This window comes from Bipolaris oryzae (genome assembly GCF_000523455.1).
Source record: "Bipolaris oryzae ATCC 44560 unplaced genomic scaffold scaffold_42, whole genome shotgun sequence".
Taxonomy (NCBI): Eukaryota; Fungi; Ascomycota; class Dothideomycetes; order Pleosporales; family Pleosporaceae; genus Bipolaris; species Bipolaris oryzae.
The window spans coordinates 21,666-34,735 of record NW_006911318.1 but is presented as its reverse complement, the minus strand read 5'-3'; the positions used below and the strand labels follow the sequence as shown (position 1 = coordinate 34,735).

The 13,070-nt window shown below is 49.9% G+C and overlaps 5 protein-coding genes across 5 annotated transcripts; 4 read left to right on the top strand and 1 right to left on the bottom strand.

Moving 5' to 3' along the window:
• Positions 1–1,561: 1,561 nt before the first annotated feature.
• On the bottom strand, positions 1,562–2,209 carry COCMIDRAFT_4107 (uncharacterized protein; the record flags this gene model as incomplete). Its single annotated transcript, XM_007688418.1, has 1 exon — positions 1,562–2,209. The coding sequence occupies one exon, from the start codon at positions 2,207–2,209 to the stop codon at positions 1,562–1,564; it is 648 nt and encodes a 215-aa protein (XP_007686608.1).
• A 353-nt stretch (positions 2,210–2,562) lies between these two features.
• COCMIDRAFT_91804 (uncharacterized protein) lies at positions 2,563–5,664 on the top strand (the record flags this gene model as incomplete). Its single annotated transcript, XM_007688458.1, has 2 exons — positions 2,563–5,206; positions 5,279–5,664. The coding sequence occupies 2 exons, from the start codon at positions 2,563–2,565 to the stop codon at positions 5,662–5,664; spliced, it is 3,030 nt and encodes a 1,009-aa protein (XP_007686648.1).
• A 2,296-nt stretch (positions 5,665–7,960) lies between these two features.
• On the top strand, positions 7,961–8,164 carry COCMIDRAFT_91825 (uncharacterized protein; the record flags this gene model as incomplete). The annotated part of the gene is made up of 1 exon (XM_007688457.1): positions 7,961–8,164. The coding sequence occupies one exon, from the start codon at positions 7,961–7,963 to the stop codon at positions 8,162–8,164; it is 204 nt and encodes a 67-aa protein (XP_007686647.1).
• Positions 8,165–8,750: 586 nt separating this feature from the next.
• Positions 8,751–10,786, top strand: COCMIDRAFT_91778 (uncharacterized protein; the record flags this gene model as incomplete). Its single annotated transcript, XM_007688456.1, has 6 exons — positions 8,751–8,915; positions 8,981–9,121; positions 9,185–9,390; positions 9,449–9,904; positions 9,971–10,383; positions 10,449–10,786. 6 exons carry the CDS (start codon positions 8,751–8,753, stop codon positions 10,784–10,786), a joined length of 1,719 nt encoding a protein of 572 aa, XP_007686646.1.
• A 1,214-nt stretch (positions 10,787–12,000) lies between these two features.
• COCMIDRAFT_35549 (uncharacterized protein) lies at positions 12,001–13,013 on the top strand (the record flags this gene model as incomplete). The annotated part of the gene is made up of 3 exons (XM_007688439.1): positions 12,001–12,081; positions 12,174–12,377; positions 12,435–13,013. The coding sequence occupies 3 exons, from the start codon at positions 12,001–12,003 to the stop codon at positions 13,011–13,013; spliced, it is 864 nt and encodes a 287-aa protein (XP_007686629.1).
• Between the last annotated feature and the right edge of the window lie 57 nt (positions 13,014–13,070).

The window sequence follows — 13,070 nt, the reverse complement described above, 5'->3', positions numbered from 1 at the left end:
CACTGGTAGAGAAGCCGTAACAGATGAGCAGAATGATGGTTGTAGAGCTAGGAAGTGGAGGCGGTGTTCAGATGTAAGTATATTTATGCTCCGCAGCAACACGTCCGCGCGCCCCTTGATAACGTACAGACAGTAGTAGGTATTCTAAGTGTCAACCGGGCTATTTGATACAGCCATTGTATGAAAATAGCTGCTCGGAGTGGCTGCATATGGCCTAGCCGCCTCTAATCGACATAAAATACACCGCTGCGATCCTGTAACTATGTTTATGGCGCGCGGGTGGTCGTCCCCGCCTCCGCAACACGTTTCGGGTACCGAGGTTAATACTCTTTCGGGAAGGCGGCGGCAAAGAACAGCCGACATTGATATGTGGGGGAAACTTGCAACTGACATATGATTGTTGAGTCATTGAGACAGTACTATGTAGAACGCCAATGTCTTCGATATTGTTAAATACCTCGGATTTTGCGAGGCTTTTGTTGGAGAGAGTTGGAGCACACAAATCTGTAGAAGTATCTTTCTTTCCCACGTGGCTTTGGATCATCGATAAAAAATTATTGAGGAATTTAATTATGCGATACTCGTAACCGAGAACAGCGTATGTACTCAGATCTACAGTCGGCTGGGATGAGGGTTGTCGCAGTCTGACCAACACAAACAACCTCATCTCACATAAAGCGATCGCCCGAGTGATGCACTACGCCATTTAGCCATATGATATTTGAAACTTTACTTTTAGGAACTGTCTGTAGAGGCCGATTTGAGTTTCTTGATTCCGGTTCCATTCTTCTCTGCCGAACGGTCCTAGGTACCCATAGCCATCGCCCTTTTTTTCCTACAAGACAAACGGAGTGAAACGACCAAACAAGGCAGAAATAAGTCGCTAGATTAAATACTTGCTTGAATCTTGTTTGAAGATACTTGGGAAAAAGACAAGGCTTCCTTTGTTTCGATCTCGCTTTGGCAAAGCATTTTTCTGGTGGACTGTTCTGACCACATCGGTCGAATATATCGAAAAACATAAGTTGACACTAACCTTATGTTGACGCAGCTTCAAGTAACGGGCGCTCATCTGTGTGTATTTACTCCAGATTTGCAAGTGAATTATGCACAAAGTCACCAATAAGTTGGACCGGAGCTGAACTCAACCAAATTCAAGCCTTCCAATGAATATCACGGCTTTACAAATTAAGTTTTCCCAGTACCCATACTAGCGATTTATTTAGTGTTGTTTTAGGGAATGCGTGTATAACATAGAGAATGCGAGTGACACAGCAGTGGAATGCGCAATATGACGGCTTGATTGTATGGTTTGCCTCAGTTATATCAAGACATGGCCTATATGATCGAAAACGACGTCGAAAACGACCATGACTCTTCGCTCCTTTTTTAATTGCAGGCGCGTGCTATACTGCTATATTCTTACCTGGCATGGACATTTAGCAGATTCCGGACGGTAGACCTGATATGAGGGTATTTATCTGGCTATCGCAAATGCGCACGGAGCAGGGTCCTATTGTGCCGTGTGGTTGTGCATCTTTCTTGGGCTCACTGCGCCCCCTCAGCTTATATCCTCCTCTTCTGCCTCCCGTTTCCTTTCACGCTCCTCCTCCTGCTCCTTCAAGTGCATAGCCTCGACCAATTCTGCGCCCTCCATGCCCACTTCGTCACCAGTATTTTCGTCTCTTGGTTGTTTCTCTCGTATCGCCTTTTGCGCCTCGACTCTTTCCCTAACTAGCTTGGCAATGGCATTATCTGTCTGCACATGCAACGGCTTCATCTTCTGATCCAGATCTCGCTTCAAGTCCCAGTTTGGCTTCTTAGGCTGTAACTTGAATAGATCCAGCCCCTTGTCTTCTGCCTTTTCTGCTTCTTGCTGGGCCTTTGTCTCGAGCGCCAACCGTTCTGCCTTGTATTCTAGTGTGTTGGTGGGGTCGGAAATGGGCAGGTTGTCGAAGCCCAGCTTGACGTTTCGTGTTTCTGGGTCGTAGTTTCGGCCAGAGAGATATGTCTTCACTACGGAGGATTCTGCGTCATCGTCGGTACGCGTAAGGGCTTGCGAAGGCTCGGCTTGGTCTTTGGTAGCAGACGATTCGGTAGTCTCAGGCGCGTCTGATATTTGTTCTTGCTTTCTCTTGAGTGACTTGAGCTGTGCGAGGCGTGATTTGCGGTCATTGGCTGCTGCGGATAGTGTCTCGTGTGAAGACATGGTGAGGAGAGCTCTGGGTTTGCGCCGGGGAGGCTACAGGGCCTGTCAAATGAGAGCAGACTATGAGAATAATCACAGAGACTTATATTTAGCCTCAGAAAATATCTATTAAGTCTTGGTAGAAAACCGAAAGCGTGGTTGGTTGGCGCAGATATGGTTGTGGTGATAATTGAGGTTGCTGTGGTCGCGACTTTTGCGGAGAAGAGCTCGGAGGTTGGCCCTGTTTCCCGGCTAGCGCTTTTGACCACATGCGCACTTTGTCAACTTTTCCTGCGAATGCCCGGTATGACACTATATTGTCGACTCCACCACGCGTCATGGCTCGATGAAGACGGCGACATCTCCTTTCTCCCATGCCCCGAGTCCGCGTCCCCAATGCTAGCTTCATCGCCAGCGCGGACCTCCCCGTTCTTCCGTTCCTTGCACCGAGGGTCTTCGCCGAGTCACCAATTCCAGGAAGTACCAGACCGCACAACCAAAGGGGCAATGCTACACAGAAAGAGAAACAGGCCTCATTTGGGCTGCAAAAATGCTCGCGACGGATAGATGGTTTTGACGAGGCTGGAGAGCTCCAATTGAAGTCTGACTTGACTCGTGGCCAGCATCTTAGGCAAAGGAAACTTGACGCGGGGCTTCTTCAGATGCCTACTCTTGGGCGGAGAGAATCACATCATCTGACTCCAATCAAACTTCTCTATGTCGAAATATCCACTCTTACCCGACAGCATGCACGGGCATATGCGACCACTACGTCTCACCCAAGTTCGCCGGCCCCAATTAGTCCACCCAAAAGCCGACATCGTCGAGCTCAGTCAGGCCGCACCTCTTCAGTTCTGGCTATACACGCGCCTTTGCGAGCTGCCAAACGGGCTAGGGCATTGGCTTTGGAAAGGGCCCGACTCTTCAATTATGTCTCCAGACTGCCGTCCAATCTTTCACACCTCCAACGGATGAAGCGTGGACCATATAGGTCTCTTTCTCGTCGCGTGTCCAACCTGGTCCATTGGAAATCGAGGTACCTAGATTTTAGGACGGAAGCTTGTCGCTATAGGAAAAGGTTCTCTCTCAACCTAGCCTTCGCAGCACTTGACCGTGCCCTCTACACCTCTCTGCGGCAACACACGCGAAGGATCGTCATAAAACACAACCCGCAATGCGTGCGATTGAGCCGCAAACTTTTCCCACCTGATACCCCAATCGGTTCGCATATGGTATGGAAAAACTGGATCGAGTTTGATGTCAGCACAAGAAAAGCCTACGCCCATCGGCTGCTTATCTACCTGTTGGATCGCGTGCCCGGTCTTGCACTGCGATTCATACAAGTCATAGCCAATGACCCACTTTTGCGAGGCCGAAAGACACAAGCCATCGCGGATGGTCTTGGTCATCTCTCCAAGATTCATACCAGAAAGCAGTACGGTACTCGTCAAAAGTGGGGTACGGATCCAATGGCGCATAAACGGGTGTTTGTTCCTGCATTTGTGAACATCTTTAGTAAATCCTTGGCCAGCCAACCAGATGTCTGTTCACAAGATTTACTATACAATCTGGTCGAGCTAGCCGAAATTGATGATCTCAAGAAAGCGTTTGACTGCTTAGCTCAGCATCGAACGCGCATTGGATTCGACACCATGTTGCACTACGCTAGCGCTTTCGGCGAAGCTGGCGAGGTGGAATACGCCTTGAAATGTCTCGAGGAGTTGAGAGTGAGGCTTAACGATGTGGCATGGAAATCAGTGGTCGAACGGGAAAGATTACGCTGGACATGTGCTACAATACTACGCAAAAGCATGAGTACAAGCCACAATTTCCACCAGACTCCTTCCATAGTCGCGGCTTTTGTACGCTTGGGGATCAAGATGGACATTCTGCTTTACAATATAGTCATGCACAATGCTATGGAAGCTGGCGATTACACCACGGCCTTCAAAGTGTACAACGCTTTAGAGAGCAACGGACTCGAGCCCAATCCGCATACCTATTCGATCCTTCTCCATGGGTGTACATTGCAAAGTACTCCATCTATATTCCAGGACTTTGCCCGACACTGTGCGGATATAGCACAGGAGACCAATGACCCTTGGCTGGCAACGGATTATCTGTACTATCTGTACGTACGTCACCAGGCCGATGTTGACGCTGGACACAGATCTGCATTACTGTGGAATGCCTACCTGAAATTTTTCTCAGTAGCGCCACTGGAGCCTTTCCTCGCCTCAGGAATGATGAATCCGGGGCCTGCCAGGATAGAGCAGGATGAGGCTTCGTCGGGTTTTGTAAAGCTTCCGCCTCCTTCTGTGGCTCTGTACGTAATGATGCAAGCAGAAATTCAATCGGCGGCGGCTATAAGCAACCAGCGAGTCCTCAACCTGTACAACAAGTTCACATCGGTCGCCACGAAAAACAACGACCCAGCCTTTAGAAACCTGGTGCAAACCCCGATTATCTGGAACGCCTTCCTCCTCGCCTTCAGCCAGAAGCAACAATTTGCAAACGCATCTCAGGTCATCAAAGACATGAGCGAGAGTGCGACAAAGCCTAATGTATACAGTTGGAACATCCTGATGCAAGCTTTCTTCAAAACGGGTCAAGTGCAGGCGGCTGAGCGTGTGTTCGAGATCATGCGCAACAGGGGCACTGATCCAGATCAATTCACTTACGGCGTCTTGATCCGAGGATACGCCAAGGCACAACTAGTCGAGCGCATAGGCGAGACGATGCAACATCTCGAGACTGAGCAAGAGCTAAAGCCTGACTTGTTGCGGGCCTTGGCTGCAGTCGTCAACCGACGACAGCTCATGCTAACGCTAGAAAAGGACCGAATACACAAGGAAGTGAAAGCACAAGAGAATGCAGCTCGAGAAGCAGAGGACAGGCAGGTTAGGTGGCAACCGCCACTATTCGAGATGGTAGATGTTGGTGTAGCGGGAGCAAGTGAAGAAGAGTCAGTGGGGTCTGATGTGACGACCATACCGTATGCTGAGGACGCGACCAACAGTTCTAAACTCCAAGATACTCCTCGTCAGCAGCAAAACGTCGAAGATGCGGATATTTTCGGCTTCCTCAAAGACGAACAAGTTGACCCCGCATCTGCTTTGCCGGCATCTGCTACATCGACAAGTGCCCATCCCGTCTCTCGGCAGTCATACCAGGAGTCACAAAGGTCTAGGAGCCAACCCAATTCCATCAATGCAAACGAAAGAGACCCAGAATTTCAATACAGGAAACTCCAGGAGCGATTGGGCCTCTTGGGTCACTCACAAACCTCGGCTTCGGACCAGGACCCGGAACCTCAGCGTCCAGAACCATTAGGTACAAGCATAGGCTTCAAAAGCGTGCTTGGCAAGAACAAGGCTGTAGTGGCTAGCAAGAGTAGCGTGTCGAAGGGACGTATCAGACCCAAGATGAAGCGGGAGAGATTGGACCGGCCTTTCTCCGATGGGGGCAAGGTATGAGAGCCACCTCAATAGCGTGACATGTAGTTTATATATATGTATCCATCGTGACGTATACACATTTCTTTTCTTTCCAAAGAACAGTGGAGATGGTACATCGTGCCATGCACCAATCACACATCATAATTGAAAAAAAAGTCTCGCAATGTCACTCAAGGGCGAATATTGAAGCCAATGAAACAACGTATCAATCATAACCCGTACTAAACTTTCTAACCTCCAACGGACTTTCTTCCACGCCTCGCCTTGCGGCTCGGCACATTAAGCCGACACCTGCGGTCCATTACTCGGACAGCCCGCCCAGCCTACCTCTCCTTCTCGCATGCTTGCACGTTACATGCCATCCCACAGAGCCACTCTTTTTTTTCCGAATCCACACACTCCAAACCGCTGGGGAAAAAAATAGCCGCAAGACCAGGGCATACAGGGGAGTGGGAGAGGGGCATGGGCAAGGGCATGCACATGGGCGTGCATGTGACAAAACAGATTAATGATCAAAGGGCGGAAAATGTAGCCGTGTATTACGCCTATATTCAACGGGCGGCAGCGCAAATTACTCGTTCGAGGCATGGATGGCTGTGTTTTGTGCATGGTTGCACGACGTGGCGGCTAGGCGGGATGAAAGGACCATTGCATCGGTGAAGGATAGGTACGGGAAGGGGTGGAGGTGATAGTAGGGATGTTTTTTTATTTCTTGGGGAAGTAGTTTATCGTGCAGATATGCCGGGTATGAAGGGTTGATGTGCATGTATGTGTGGAGGGGGAGGGGGGATTGGGTGTGACATGCAGGGTCTAGATTGCTGAGACGCAGATGCGCAGGTTTACTTGGGTAACTTGGAGGGGGTGAGGGAGGAAGTCTAGAACGGGTTTCACATATGGAGAGAGCTGGCTTTCTTACTTGGGTGTTTATTTTTTTTTCACATGCGCGGTTGTCAGCTTGGCAGTTGCGGATTGCTTTGTAGCCATGTATGATCGGTGGTGGTTACTACTGCGTGAACGTGCGTAATGGCAGATGAGCAAAGCGTTGCGCAAAGCGAATGACAAGCAGCAGAATTGCGGGCAGTTTCGACAAAAGAAAATAACGAAAAGCAAAATGGATGAAAACCCACAAGCAGGACGGCTAATGTAGCCGAGATGGATTTGTGCAATTGGTGTTGGTATGTGCGTGCGAGGGCCCGAGAAGTGATTTAGTGGTCGGAAACTGTATCCGCAGTTTTCACCTAGAATCTACGCCTAGAGACTGTAAATTGCCCTGTTAGGAATTGGTCGTGAGAAAAAGGAGAGAAAGGATGCGAGTCAGTGGGTTGGGCAGGTGTGTGTATGGATGGAAGGATGGATGCGAAGCGTGCATGGTGGACGCCACGTCGGGTCAGACGATGAGCGGGTCGGCCAGGTATTCCGTGATTATCGGGGTTGGAAAGAGCAGGGCATGGGTATAGGAGGGACGAGGCGTACCGTACCTTGGGTGGGCGCCAGCTTGCAGAATGCAGATGCAACAGGGTGAAAATGGAAGTATCGCGAGTGCACTCTGCTTGTGCTTTTGTGGAACCATTGTACTCCGGGCTCTCGAGAGACAGGTATATGTGCGATGATTGTGGAAATTGTTCTATACAGGTTGATCCCCGAGGTAGACACAATCGTTGCAGTCCTTGTATTTTCATAAGGAGAGAATCTGCAGTGTATGAGTAGGCTGCCCTGGGGCCTGGTCGTGCCGTGTGCGCTATAAGTCTGTGAACGACTTGCTTTTTGTGGGGGTTTCGTGCATTGGTGTAGAGCAGAAGACTTGATGTGGGTCTAAGAGGTGGTGTGGTGATAAGGCTCCATCAAAGTCTACTCCATATCCGTACTTGAACTATAAACAATCCAACATTGCGCGGTCAGAGATTGGCATGGCAAGATTACTTATCACCTACTGACACAGTGCATGAGCAAATGCAGAGTGATTACTAATGCTTCTTTACTCGAATTGGAACAGCAACAAACTACACATTGCTAAACGGCAACTCAGCCGGAAGTGTGTCGTCGTCCAGACCATGTGCGTAGTGTAAGCACAGATTTCCCAGGGATATGACGTGAGCAGTGGCTTTATGGAACGTTTGAGATCAAAGATCTTAATCTCTCAACGGGTGTGGGAGTGCTGTGCCGAAGTGGCAACATTCGCACTGACACCATACTTAACCCCGCAAAGAAGCTGCACCGAAGACGCGTAGAAGGGCTAAAAAACCGGGACTTCCTCCGCAAACGTTTATCCGATGCATCTTGCCAGGCTTAATTATGCCATACAATTGGTTCATGTATGTACGTAGTACAGAGTTCCCGCTGCAGCAACAGCACACAATTATGTACATCATCCCATGGCAAGGCAGGTCATGCCGAGCGCCGCCGTCTAGTTCTGCCCTCAATTGCTCGACCCCGTCAGACCGATGTCACTTCCAACACGCTACAGACGAACTCTGCCCCTCCCCCAGATAGCCGGCAAAACCTCCCATCTGCAAAATGACGTCCATCCCCCGACCTTTGACGTTTTCGCGGTACAATAGTATCACCGGGGGGGAAAGGCCAAGCCGCAAAAGGTCAAAGGCAGAACTGAGAGGCTCAAAGATCGTCCCTGCCTCCGACAATGCACCGCAGCCAATAACACAAAAGAACAAGACGCCGTCATGACTTAGCTTAACCCAGTCAAGCATCTTTCCAATCACAATGCGGCTTAGTGCCCGTTTTTTTCTCTCTCTCGGGCAGTTAGCATCAGCTATGACGTCAATTGTTTCGACGCACCAGAAGATGATGATCCCCTTGTGTTTCTCGATGCTAAACTCGCATTACGCGTATGGTTTTTTTGCTCGCTTTACAAAGACTAGTCGTTCACGGGACATGGGGAGAAAGCAATGACAGTGGCTGTGAGCAGACCCTTGCGGGGTATGACGGCATAGGAGAGCATGGAGAAGCTGGGGGGGTTCGTCAGTACTAAGTGTACTATCACTATATGTAATGACGTCCTCCCTCACCATCTTCAACGATTCGATCATTTACTTTTGCTGTTCGGTTGAGCAGTAGTCTTTTTCGATAAAAAAAATACACACTACACGATGGCGGTACTCGGTCGATTTAGAGGACGCGATAGCACATCGACGTCCGAGTCAACGGTGCTGGAGAAGGATGTGGAGGCGAAGCCGCAGATGCTCAAGGGAGGAATGAAGGAGATCTTTCGAATGCGGATTATCGCCATGGCGATTATTGTGTCCATGGGTGGTGTAAGTGCGACTGGATGAGCAGGGTGGGTTGTTGTGTAACAATAAACTGACTTGTGGCAACGTAGTTCATCTTTGGATACGACACTGGACAAATTTCGGGTTTCCTTGAGATGCCGGATTTCCTAGAGAGATTTGCGGATAACAGGGACCCGCAGACGGGAGAACGTTCGTTTAGTAATTGGAAGTCAGGGTTGATTGTTGCGTTGGTAAGTTTGGTGGTTCTCTTGAGCAGTCTTCGCTTTGCATCTGATCTAACACTTCTCATTTAGCTGTCCATTGGTACCTTGATGGGTGCTTTGATCGCAGCCCCAATCGCCGATAAGTTTGGCCGCAAGTACTCGATCGTCTTCTGGAATATCATCTTCTGCATCGGCGTCATTGTACAAATCACTACAACCAACGTCTGGTATCAAATCTCACTTGGTCGATGGGTTGCCGGTCTCGGTGTTGGAGCACTGTCTGTTCTCACGCCCATGTAAGTCGCAATGAATCACTTCTCCAAGTCATACGTGTATTCTAACACAGCACCACAGGTATCAATCCGAAACCGCACCCCGTTACGTCCGTGGCGCCCTCGTATCCTGCTACCAACTGTTCATCACCCTCGGCATCTTCACCGCCTACTGCATCAACTTTGGCACCGAAAAGCGCCGCAGCTCATACGCATGGAAACTCCCCATGGGCATCGGTTTCATCTGGTCTGCAATCATGATTGCTGGCATTCTCTTCATGCAAGAGTCTCCCCGATGGGAGTACCGCAAGGGCAAGACGGAGAGCGCAAAACACACTGTTGCCTTGACCTATGGTGTCTCGGAAGATCACCCCGAAGTGCAGCGCGAGATCCAGGAGATTCAGCGGAAGTTTGAAGCGGAGCAGGCGGGTGGAGGAAAACATCCTTGGTATGAGATTTTTACCGGTCCAAGGATGGCATATCGTGTTATGCTTGGTGTTGCACTTCAGGCTTTGCAGCAATTGACCGGTGCCAACTAGTAAGTATTCTTCTCTATTTGATGCTCAAACGGCGGGCGTCTTCGAATACTGACACTTGACCCCAGCTACTTCTACTACGGAACCACAATCTTCAACTCGGTCGGCATCCAAAACTCCTTTGTGACATCCATGATCCTCGGCGGCGTAAACTTCGGCATGACGATCCCCGGTCTCTATGTCGTAGAGCGGTTCGGCCGTCGTCCATCGCTCATCGTCGGAGGGCTCTGGATGTTCATGTGTTTCCTGATCTTCGCATCACTCGGCCACTTTGCTCTCGAAAACGCGGATGGAACGTCCAACCAGGGCATTGGCTATGCCATGATCATCTTTGCCTGTCTTTTCATCGCCGGATACGCAATGACGTGGGGTCCCATTATCTGGGCTGTTGTTGGCGAAATCTATCCTTCGAGGTATCGCGCTAAATGCATGGCTCTCGCTACCGCCAGCAACTGGACCTGGAACTTTCTCATCTCTTTCTGTAAGTTTTGCACACAAACATACTTGCCATCTCCTTTAAGTCGCTTACTAACAACTCTCGTCTAGTCACGCCATACATTACATCCGCCATTGACTACCGCTACGGCTATGTCTTCGCAGCATGCTGTTTTACCGGCGCAGTGGTAGTCTACTTTTTCGTCTGCGAGTCCCACGGTCGTACCCTCGAGGAAATCGACACAATGTACATTCTGCACGTCACCCCGTGGAAGAGCAAGCACTGGGAGCCGCCGGCGAACGAGGAGCTGCCGGCGCTGGATAACACGTACCTGACGCCTGGAGCGAGAGGTATCAAGAAGGGCAATGAGGCAAGGGCACCGGAGCAGTTGAGGAAGGAGAGCATACCGACTGGTGATGTGCAGGCTAGCGGTGCCAGAGGGGAGTAGGTAGGAGTTGGAGGGTTAGACGTCTGATGATAAACGACTTGGTATGATTAGATGTGGGGTTTCTTCTTCTTCTTTGCTACGTTGAACGGAGCACTGTATTACCACTAGCACTTGCATTGCATGTTGCATAACGACATGACTTGGTTTTCAATTGTAAGCTGACAATCTTCATTTGTATACGATGTTCATCGGACCCTATGATATAATTAGGATTGAAATAAAATTACCAAGCGAAAATCCCTAGTCATGGAAACGGCATGTGCAGTAGCTCATCATCATCCTACACGAGATCCTGGTGATGAACTAACCGCTTTCTGTCCCAAAAAAATAGAAACTTTGTATATTAAACAGACACGATGCAGTGTCATTCCTTCTCCCATGTTCAAAAGTTTTCTGGAAAAAAGACAAAACCAAAAAAAAGAATCGTTCGAAGAATCCCGAGCAAGCTCAGGCACGTTGTCCCCTTCGTGGATCGAACACGATACCTCCAGATTTAATGACCGAAGACTTCAGTCTGGCGCTCTCCCAATTGAGCTAAGGAGACGGCTTTGGTTTTTGATGCAAGGTTTTCTTTCACTACTGATTATATTCCTAGCATACATGAGACGGGGAAAAAAAAGGTGGGAGTGCGTAAGCATGTAAGCAAGCAAGCATGCATGCATTGCAAGGAGGAGAAAACGAACACGTCGTGAATTGCGGGGAAACAAGGTGTGGCGCTAACGTGTTCAATTTCCATTTTCGCCGCGGAGATGTGCAACTAGGGGGGGGGAGGAGAAGCATAATATCAAGTAAGATGAACAAAACGGGAAACGGGCGGGTAAGTTTGTTGTGTGTGTGTGTGTGTGTGTGAGAGAGACCACAGAGCTGGGTCTTTTTTCTTTCCTTCCGTGAGCGACAACAAAACTGGCTTTCGGTTTGGCGCGGAAGGGAGCTACTGGGTTAAAGTCCTGACATCATCTGTGTGAGTGTTCTTACATCTGTGTTTTATTGGAATTGGGCCGAAAGCGCGCGCGGGCGGGCAGGGACTATTAGATGAGCAAGAGCTGCTGCTGATTTCATTGCTTGCCCCCCCCCCCGCAATTGCTTCTTACTGTATACGTGTTACGCGTCGTTTTTGTTGTCTCTCTCACACCCTCAACTTTCTGCCGGCGTTCTCTATTCTGCATAACTTTGTCGGCGCACGTGTTTGGCAATACCTGGGCCCACATCAGAGCATGGCGATTGTGCAAGGATGGCTGCCGCCGTCGCGGGAGAACTGGGAGCTGCTGTGCTGGATTTGGCAATTCTTTCCGTTGGTAAGAAGAACACGGTGGCTTGCGCTGTGGGGGGGTTTACGAGTACGAAGAATGAACTTGACAGGGCTGACCAGTTTGTGCAAAATGTATAGTTTACCCTGGTACAATGGGTGCTCGACTGGTATCCTCAAGGCAAAACTTCGGTCGAGTCACGGTTTAATGTCAATGGAAAGATTGGGTGGGCGACGATGGAGTCGGTGGGCTTCATAGCGCTGTTGTATATTATGATAGCGCTGCCAAAGGAGCTGGGGATTGAAGAGTTACCATGGGGTAATTGGACCATGGCTGGATGCTTTGTAAGTGAGGTTGGTGAAGGTGCAAGAGCAAGAGCAAGAACTAAAGACAAACATTAGGTGATCCACTACCTCTACCGCGCCCTCCTGTCACCTCTATTTTTGAATCCGAGCATGTCACCAATACACTTGTTCGTGTGGGTGGCGGCGGCTGTATTTCAGCTGTGCAACGCCATCTCGATTGGGGGATACCTTGCAGGTTATGGGCCGACGTCGCAGTACGAGTGGGCAGCGCGTACGGAGTGGATGTTTGTTGGGCTTGTTGTGTGGTGCTGGGGACTAATGGGAAATATGTTCCACGATGACGACCTGCGGGAAATTAGAAGAGCGGCGGACCGGAGGCAGCGCAAGTTGGCCAAGGAGGAGGGCAGGCCGGTGGAGAGCGTGGACAAGGTATACATGATACCCAAGAACGGTCTGTTCAAGTACGTGTTGTCTGCCCACTACTTGTGCGAGTGGATTGAGTGGGCAGGGTGGTGGATGATTGGGGGGTGGAAGTGCCATCCGGCGCGCTCGTTCCTGCTCAACGAGATTTCTACAATGGTGCCACGCGCGGTGCAGAGCAAGCGGTGGTATGAGAAGAAGTTTGGCAAGGAGAAGCTCGAGGGTCGCAAGGCGGTGATCCCGGGGCTGATATGATAGGTCACGGGGTTTGTTTTGTGCACGGGAGGAAGGAGCGAGGGGCTAGCTAGTGAA